This window comes from Lissotriton helveticus, chromosome 8, assembly GCF_964261635.1.
Source record: "Lissotriton helveticus chromosome 8, aLisHel1.1, whole genome shotgun sequence".
In the NCBI taxonomy this organism is placed as follows: domain Eukaryota; kingdom Metazoa; phylum Chordata; class Amphibia; order Caudata; family Salamandridae; genus Lissotriton; species Lissotriton helveticus.
Window position 1 is genome coordinate 1,077,675,607 of NC_136069.1, and position 9,594 is coordinate 1,077,685,200.

Genomic DNA, 9,594 nt, shown 5'->3' on the forward strand with positions numbered 1-9,594 from the left:
ATACTGAGGCTGCTCCTGATTGAATTTGCATGCTGCTAACCAGCGCGAGCACAGCGCTTTTAAATGCGGAAATAATTAATTAATTTTCACTTTTATTTTAAATTATCCGAAGGGTCCCGTTTTTGGTGGGGTTTGAGTTAGGACATACCTGCACTCTAATCGGAGACTACACCGCTGTTGAGCGGATTTTTAGCTGCTTTCTCGGGGCGGGAGCCATCTTGGGGGAGGAAGTGCCGCTTTGGGACGCCATTGTGGTTGACAGCCTAGTTGCTGCCTGGCCACCTTGCACGCTCGAGGCTACTTAACCCTGCCCTCATGCAGGCGCGCAGCGTATGCGCGCAGCGTGGGCGCGCCGGAGACCAGACGGGACCCGGGGCCACGACCCCTGTTTCTCGCCTGGCATATACTAGAGGTGAGTTGGAGTCCTTGAACTCCTGTAATATTGACATTAGCCCAGAATGTGCTGCCATTCTTGTGCGAGAGAGACTCCTTTCTGCCCCTATTCCCCAGTTGGGTCGGAAGGTTATGGGTCAGGCCCGAGGCTTATGCTTTGGCCTACTTAATACACGCTCCCTGCAACGACATAATTTAGAGGTGTTTACCCTTCTAGAAGAAGGAGAACTAGACCTCTTGGGACTTACCGAGACATGGTTAGAGGATTCCTCTACGCCGGATCTCGTCGCCTCCTTACCATCCGACTTTTCGGCACTTTTCTATAATAGATCTGGAGCTAAGGGGGAGGTGTTGCCCTCCTTTACAATTCACGCCTATTGGTCGAAAAGGTCTTGACGGAAAATTTAGCAGGTGCGGAAGTGATGGGCGTTAAGTTGCAATCAGGGATGGATTGTCTGGTGATCCTGTTAGTTTATCGCCCTCCGTGGACCACGCCTGAATTCCCTGACTTATTCATAAGACTGGCCCAGGACATCCGTTCAAGATATGATAAGGTAGTGATAATGGGGGACTTTAACTACCATTGGGAGAAGGTCCCAAAAGATGGTCAGGCGTTACAGATCGATGAGGCGTTAACCTCATTAGATCTGGCCCAACAAGTAAGAGGCCCAACACATACTAAAGGACACACCCTAGACTTGGTGTGGACGACAGTTCCTGTTCAGGACATGGCTGCGGCCCAGCCATGCGTATGGTCTGACCACCATCTGGTGAGAGGCAAGTTATTGGTGGACAGACAGAGAACAACAACCAAAGGAGGGTGGAAGGCAGTCAGGAAGTGGAACAAGATCGATGGGGATAAAATGATAAATCTACTTTGCACCAATCCCCTTGCTAACAATTGTCCTCTTAACCCAGAGGCCCTCTGTGGGGCACTCATGGACAAAATCCAGAATGCCACAGATAAAGTTGCACCTATTTGTAGGGTGAACCGTACGGATAGGAAACGAGGGGCCCCGTGGTACAATGACTCACTCAGAGTACAGAAACGTGGGTTACGTAAACTGGAAAGAACTTGGCGTAAAAACTACAGTCCTGACTCTCGGAGCAACTATATACGGGCTCTCGCTGGTTATAAGCAAGCGATTATAGCCAGGAAGTCCGAGTTCTACGAGGAGAGGATCTCTACGGCTACGAACCCTCAGAAAGAAGTTTTCCGAGTCCTTACGGAGCTTAGGAAGAACAAGGAACAGTCTCCGGACTTCAGTCAGGAGGATTGTCAGAAGTTCCAGGATTTCTTCACCAACAAAATCATTGATTTGGTCACTGAAATTACGGCAACCTTGCAAATTGACTGTCCACCGGTGGATATTCCAGCTATATTGCCCATTACAATTCCGCTTTCTAATCTACCCTTGATTACAAAGGATAGGTTAGTTTCCCTCATGGGACGGGTCAAGTCTGGCTCAAGGTCGGATCCATGCCCACCTGAAGTGTTTAAACTTGCACTCCCGGGCATAGAGGAAGATGTGCTGAGTCTCCTGACCCTCTCTCTACATACTGGTCAGGTGCCTTCCGCCTTCAAGGAAGCCCGTCTGATTCCCTTGTTAAAAAAACCGGGGGCAGACGCAAAATGTCTGAAAAATTTCAGACCAATCTCCCAGTTACCATTCTTGGCGAAGGTTCTGGAGCAGCATGTCCTCACCACCCTTTCAGCACATCTGGAAAGCAACACGCTGTTAGAGCCGAATCAAGCAGGCTTCCGTGCGAATCACAGCACGGAGCTGGTTATGTTGTCAATCGTAGATGAGCTTAGGAACAGAGCAGACAAGAAAATTCCGGGGGCCCTGGTGCTGTTGGACCTCTCCGCGGCATTTGATACCGTGTGTCATGAACAACTATTGTCGCGGATGAGGGACTTTGGCATTCAGGGCATAGCATTGGCATGGTTCACATCCTTCCTTCAAGGGAGGACGCAGAAAGTGCAATTAGGTGACATGCTTTCTACCGCAACTTCGATCACTTGCGGAGTCCCTCAAGGGTCTGCTCTGTCACCCCTATTGTTCAACATATACCTACAGCCTTTGATTCGAATGCTCAATCAAATGGACTGTCAGGTATATAACTACGCAGACGACACCCAGATTATCATCCAGTTGGAGGATAGCCAGAATTCCTTTACCAGACTGCAAAACATCCTGAGAAGCACAGCTAACTGGATGTCCGGCAACTCCCTAAAAATCAACCCGGACAAAACCGAGGTATTGCCGATCACCATCGCTGGCAACCCTTGGTGTGATCGTTTCTGGCCTGGGGAGTTGGGCACGCCTCCAGATCCGGCGGAGGTGGTTAAGAGCCTGGGCATCCAGGTGGACAGTAAGCTGTCCATGAAAAAGCAAGTCACAGCTGTGGTGGGCTGCTGTGTCGGCCTCCTTCGCCAACTCAGGAAAGTTTCCCCGCTGTTTTCTTTCTCCACTCTAAGGAGTGCGGTTTCTGCAATGATTTTAGCCAGGCTGGACTATGGCAATTCATTGTATATAGGACTTCCACAGGGCCTTCTTAACAGAATGCAGACGGTCATGAATGATGCTGCTAGGCTCATTTTTAAGAAACCGAGGAGTACCCAGGCATCCCCCCTCCTGCGGGAACTCCACTGGTTGCCAGTTAGGCAGAGGCTAATGTTCAAAGGGCTCTGCATTGTACACAAAGCGCTTCATGGCAGGGCACCCACCTATCTGAAATCTCGCCTGTCCCTTTATAAACCAGGGAGGGTGCTTAGATCTGCTGATTCCATCTATCTGGTCCAGCCACGCTGTAGACTGACCACGGTGGGTGGGCGTGCTTTTTCACATACTCTGCCAGCTATGTGGAATAAACTACCGCTGGAACTCCGCAATGAAAAGAAACTAATGCCCTTTCGCAAGAAATTAAAAACTGTGCTTTTCCAGCAAGCGTGGGGTGGCCGCTAATTGTAATCTGATGCATCTTTTATTGTCTAGCTGATCCTAACAAAGCGCTTAGAGACCCCTGGGTTATAGTGCGCTATATAAGTCACAATAAATAAATAAATAAATAAATAAATAAACCTAATAAAAAAAATTAACCCCATTCGCTGCTAGGCCTCCGCCCCCCCCCCCCGCTAAGCCTCTTTTTGGCTATTTGCGGTAGTTCAGACTTAGCCCCTGTACTTTTTTCTCCGCATTAGGTATCCATGCCAAATTTGCATCCTTTTCTTCCAACATCTTGAGTATTCTAAAGGTACCCAGGGTTTGTGAATTCCCCTGGAGTGGACTGAGAAATTGGCAAAATACAGCTAATTTCTGGGTTTTTTAAAAGAAAAATCTGAATAAAGTGCTTCCGAAGAAAGCAGCTTTTTTTCCCTGCAAAAGGCATCAAGAAATGGTTTATGGTGATAAAAAATCACCATCTTCCCATCTTCCAGGAACAGACAGACTTTTGTCAGAAAACCAACATTTTCCACACAGTTTTAGCATTTTACTGGGACATAGCCTATATTTCCTATTTCTTGTGCTTTCCAGTTAGTGGTAGAAATGGGTGTGAAAACAATAATGGATCCTGGTAAAACACTCTGAATTCAGCAAGCGGTCATCTGTGTAGATCCTTGAATGTTTTTCTATAGAAACTAACAATTGAAATAAAAAAATATTGAAATTGTGTTGGAAAAAACAGCCATTTGTGCCAATGTTTTTACCTGTAACTTCTTCCAAGTATAGCAGATTTTTTAAAGCAATATACTGTTTTGTCTACTGGACCCTTCTGGCTGCGGGGATATGTAGGACTTGTAGGTTCACAAAAAACCTACGGTACTCAGAGCCAATAGCTGAGTTGCATCTTGCAATTCTTTTTCATTGTGTAAAATATAAAGAGTGAAAAATAAGTACCAATAAAACCTATATATTTCCGAAATAGGAACAAAACATAGAGTTTAGAAACGGTGGTTATTTGCACATCTCCGAAATTGTGGGTACCCATACAAGCATGTGACTTAGAGGACATTATTCAAAATGACTTCGTTTTTACACATGGTCTTACATTTGGAACGCAGAAATGCTAAGAAACTCAATTGGTAATACTGTTCTGTGTTCCTCTCAGGATCCTTATAGAAATGGTACCTCACTTGTGTAGGTAGGACTAGTGCCTGTGACAGGAAATGGCCCAACACAAAACGTGGACACATCACATTTTATAAGTGAAATCTGAACCTTTTTTTCAATGTGCCAAGCTGTGGATTTTGGATCCTAGCTCTGCCGGCACCCAGAGAACCTATTTTAACAAAATATTTATGAGGAACTGGATGCTGCAACTGCTGCCCTCTTCGGTTTTGGTGTTGTGCCCTCACGAAATCCATTCCTGAATCTACGGTAGACAACCTTCAAGTGTCTCATACGGCCGGTACCGGTGGTGTTGCGTCTCTTAGCCTTCACACTCCAGTTATACTTTCTCTTGCGCTTGGCGGGATATCCGCACTTGCCACAGGGACATTTCTTAAGATGGTACGCCTTTGAACTACAACGACGGCACAGTGTGTGCGTCTTGTTTCGGCGTTTGCCAAACGATGACGTTCCCTTTGTCATCTTGCTACAATGGCCGATACGATAGACACCCAGAGAACCTAGCAAACCTGCTCATTTTTTAAAACTAGACACCCACAGATATCCAGGATGGGGTGATGAGTGTGGCTGTCACTAGGTTCTGTTACCCAGAATCACTTGCAAACCTCAAACATTGTAAACAAAAACTTTCCTCACATTTCTGTGATGGAAAGTACTGGTATTTGCGGGGAGCCGCAAACTTCCGTCCACCCAGCATTCCCAGAAGAATCCCTATGAAAATGGTACCTCACGTGTGTGAATAGGCCTAAAACCCGCAACAGGAAACAGCCCAAAATGAAAAAGGGACACATCACAATCTTCCAGTGAAAACTTTTTCGCAATGTGCCGAGTTGTGGATTTTGGACCCTAGCTCCGCCGGCACCTATGGAAACATAGCAAACGAATAAATTTTTTAATACCAGACAACCAGGGGAATCTGGGATGGGGGACTTCTGTGGCTTTCACCAGGTTCTGTTACCCAGAATCCCTTGCTAATCTCAAACTTTGTAAAAAAACGAATTTTTCTCATATTTATATGATGGAAGTTTCCTGAATCAGTGTGGATCCACAAACTTCCACCAACACCGCATTCCCCTAAGTCTCCCAAAAAAAATGGTACCTCACTAGTGTTGGCAGGCTTAGTGCCCTTGACAGGAAATGGCACAAAAACGCAACTTGGCAATCACATTACCTAAGGAAACATAGAAAACATATAATCTTTTTAAAACGAGACACCCAGGGGAATCCAGGATAGGGTGACTGTGTTTCTTGCACTAGGTGCTGTTACCCAGAATAACTTGAAAACCTCAAACTTTTGTAGTGTAGTTCCTATTATCCCAATAGGCTCTGCGCATTGGAATAATATCTTCAATAGTATAGACGTAGGACTGTGGTTAACTAGGTCTTCTACTGACGATATTAGACTTAAAGTTATGTGTGCCAGCTAGCTCAGAGTTCACTAGAAACTTTCTCGAATAGGCAAGGAGGAGTTTAACCTCCCTGGATAGACAAGAAGGGATTATGGGCCCGATGTAGGTAAAAGTCATTCACCGATTCTAAAATACCGATTTTTACCGAATCGGTATTCTGAAATCGGTAAATGATATGTAGAGAAAAAATTTCGTTAAAATACCGATTCGGTAACAATCGGTATCGTGTTTCGACACTTACCGAATCGGGAAATAACGATTTGGTAGATACCGAATCGGTAACGGCAATACAACCGTATGGGCCAAAAGGCCCATAGGAATGCATTGTCAAAACCAAATCTGTATTTCCCGAATCGGTATTTCCCGAATCGGTATTTACCGAATCGGTAGATACCGATTCGGAAAATACCGAATCGGTAAACACGTGATCGGCAAACAAGGAAGTGAAACTAATGAAAGCAGCCAATGAGGTGGAAGCACCCTCCCCCACACTAGCAGGGAGTGGCAACCCAGGCAGGTGCAACTCATCAGGACTTTCTGCAGAGCCAGTCAGAGCTCAGCAGTGAGAGGGAGCAGCAGAGAGAGTGTTGGGAGTACTTTGAAAACAGTGGAAATGGCAAGCAGCTCTGAGAGCCAGAAGGCTGACAGAAATCGTAAGGTCAAGTTCAGCAGCAATGAGCTGCAAGTATTGGTGGAGGAGGTGGTGAGGGTCCACAGGCAGCTGTATGGGAGGCAGTCCCTCACAGTCCCTGAGTCAACAAAAAGGAAACTGTGGAGTGCCATCAGTGAGAGGGTCAATGCAGTTGGTGTGACCCCCAGGACCATGGATGACCTCAAGAAGAGGTTCTATGATATCCGGAGCCTCACCAAGAGGAAATTGGCGGAGATCACCAAGCAGGCAGGACTGACCGGTGGCGGCAGGAACCCCGCGCCCCCCCTCACAGAACTGGAGGAACTGGTGTCCACAACAATCGAGAGGGAGAGTGTGGTTGGAGTTGGGGACATGGACAGCTCAGCCAGAGCCAAATCAAAAGGTAAGAAGCATGCACAGCATGACACACCCTACCAGACACCTCCCCATTGGCCCCCATGTACAGCCAAACCCCAGTCAGTACTGCTAGCAATATAAATGTGCAATGCATGATGGGAAATGTAGCCAGCTAATGTAGGAACATTTAACAGTGCACATTAAACTGCATTGCACCTAAGAAATAATCAGAGTAATGAAAATGACATGTCCAATGCATGTATTGTAGTGACAGGAAGACATTTCCACTCAGTTGACAAATGCTACTTTATTCCTAGGGGCGCCATCAGGTAGTGGAGCAGCAGCTGCTCAAGTGTCAGCTCCAGCAACAGCGGACAGTGCGGTGGCAGGGCCAAGCAGCATGGATGAGTCGCAGGAGGTGGAGGACAGCAGCGCCATGACACATGAGGATGACTCAGGACATGCCCTCTTATTTCCCCACTCCCCCCAATTGTCACTATCCCCAATATTGCAGTTCTCACCAGAGAAATCACCCACACGGTCACAGCCAGCACCTGCCACTGCTCCAGCCAGGAGGAGTATTGTGGCCCCATTGTCCCTCATGGAAGGAGCTGCGGGTCAGGCACCAGCACCCACACCTGCGCCACCTGTGGCACAGCAGGCCACCCAGCACACCAGCCCCGAACGCCGGCGTCCACGCACTTCCAGCAGTGCTATTCCATCACGGGAGGGCAGCGTCTTCCAAGGGCTTGAGGGGAGCATGGTCCGAATACAGCGGATGCAGGCCAAGTCCATCCTCGCTTGTCACCGGCCATTGCGTCAACATAACCTGCAGATGGGGGAGTTGACAAAGGGAATAGTTGATATAGTTGCAAGCAACCGGGAAATGGCTACAGGAATGGGTAGAATGACAACTGCCATGACACAGCTGTGTGCCAAGTTGGACCAGCATGAGCACATAAGGCGCACGGATGCCCGAGTTCAGAACCGGGCAATTAACCGGCTTGCCGCATCAACAGCCCTGCTGTGCCGCCGAGGGGCAAATATGGAGGAGTGCCTCACTAATAACACTGCGGAGGTGACCAGGGGCATAGCCCGCATCACCAGTGCCATGGAGACACTCATTATTTCAAACACAGTAGTGAATCCTGCCCTGGACGTGGCCGAGGCTGGGGACAGCAGCAGCCGCAGCAGTCCTGCCAGCGCAGTGTCCGAGCCGCGCCGGAGCTCCAGGCGCTCCGCAGAGGCAGCCGGACATGCAGAAGGGGGGGAGCCGCATCCTAGTGGGTCTGCAAAGCGCAGCAAGAAATGACACTGCCAGTGTGGGTGAGTCAACCCGGCCCATTTCCTGACCACATATTGTTGTTATTCTTTTCATTAGTTGCACATCAGTGCTGTACCGTTGTACCACAATTAAAATTTACATTTCTTCACATACATAACGTGTCTGTGCATCTTTACTCACTCAGAAATAGTTGTCTGTTATCTCCTCACGTCTGACCCTGCCATCACTTGGTGTAGACACTCCAGCAGGTTGTGATTGTGGCACAGCAATGTCATCGTCAGGGTCCTCGTAGTCAGACAACTCTACCTCTGTGCCCTTCTTGACTGCAAGGTTGTGCAACATTGCACAGACTGCAATCACCTTGCAGCAGGTGATGGGGGTATATTGCCTTGCACCTCCGCTCTTGTGCAAGCATCTGAACCTGCTTTTCCAGATACCGAAGGTCCGTTCTACTACATTCCTTGTGCTTTTGTGCGCACGGTTATACCTCCTTTGGCTGGGTGTTGGGTTGAGGTAGGGGGTGAGAATGAATGAGCGGAGGGCATATGCACTGTCGCCTAGAAGGAAAAGGGGTAACATTACTCACATGCATACATGTACTTCACACTGCTATTTAGGTTATGGGGGTCTGACACTGTGTCTTACCTAGGAGGTATCCTTCACCGAATTCCCCTACCATCAGCCGTGCATAAATTCCGCTATTTTGAAAGACGTAGGAGTCATGGGTACTCCCTGGAAATTTTGCTACCACGTCAGTGATGACACACTTAGCATTACAAATCACCTGCACATTTATGGTGTGCCGTGACTTCCGATTGCGGTATACGTATTCCGTGTCAGCAGGGGGGCAAATCGGAATGTGTGTGCCATCTATGCAGCCAATGATGTGGGGGAATCCTGCCATGTGGTAGAAGTCTGCTTTTGTCTGTACCAGTTCTGCATGGGTTGCAGGGAAGGAAATGTATTGGTCCATCCTTTGTATCATGGCGTCAAGGAACTTGTGGAAGAACCTTGACAGGCTGCTCTGGGTCACCCCTCCTACCGCAGCTGCTGCACTTTGATAGCTGCCAGACGCAAGCAGGTGTAGGCTGCATAGCACCTGCACGTGCACTGGAATTGCGTGTGCCCTTGGGGTGGGGTGCTGCAACAGGGGTTGGAGGTCCCTAATGAGCTCTAGAATGGTCTCTGGGTCCAGCCTGTACCTCTGTAGGATCTCTGCATCTGTCTGCATGAACAGGGTGATCCGCTGTCTATACACCTGCTCCTGTCTCAGCCATTCCCTATCTCCATCCTGCTGTAGCCGTAGCCGTCTTGCTATGACATAAAATGCCGCCATGGTGCAAGAAGAATTGCATTTTGGGTCCTTTTTTATAGGTCGCACCTGGT

General features: G+C 48.2%; 1 protein-coding gene across 1 annotated transcript; it reads right to left on the reverse strand.

Moving 5' to 3' along the window:
* Positions 1–4,678: 4,678 nt before the first annotated feature.
* On the reverse strand, positions 4,679–4,997 carry LOC144771875 (large ribosomal subunit protein eL37-like). The gene has a single exon (XM_078656124.1). The coding sequence runs from the start codon at positions 4,986–4,988 to the stop codon at positions 4,695–4,697; it is 294 nt and encodes a 97-aa protein (XP_078512250.1). The 5' UTR covers positions 4,989–4,997; the 3' UTR covers positions 4,679–4,694.
* Positions 4,998–9,594: the final 4,597 nt, after the last annotated feature.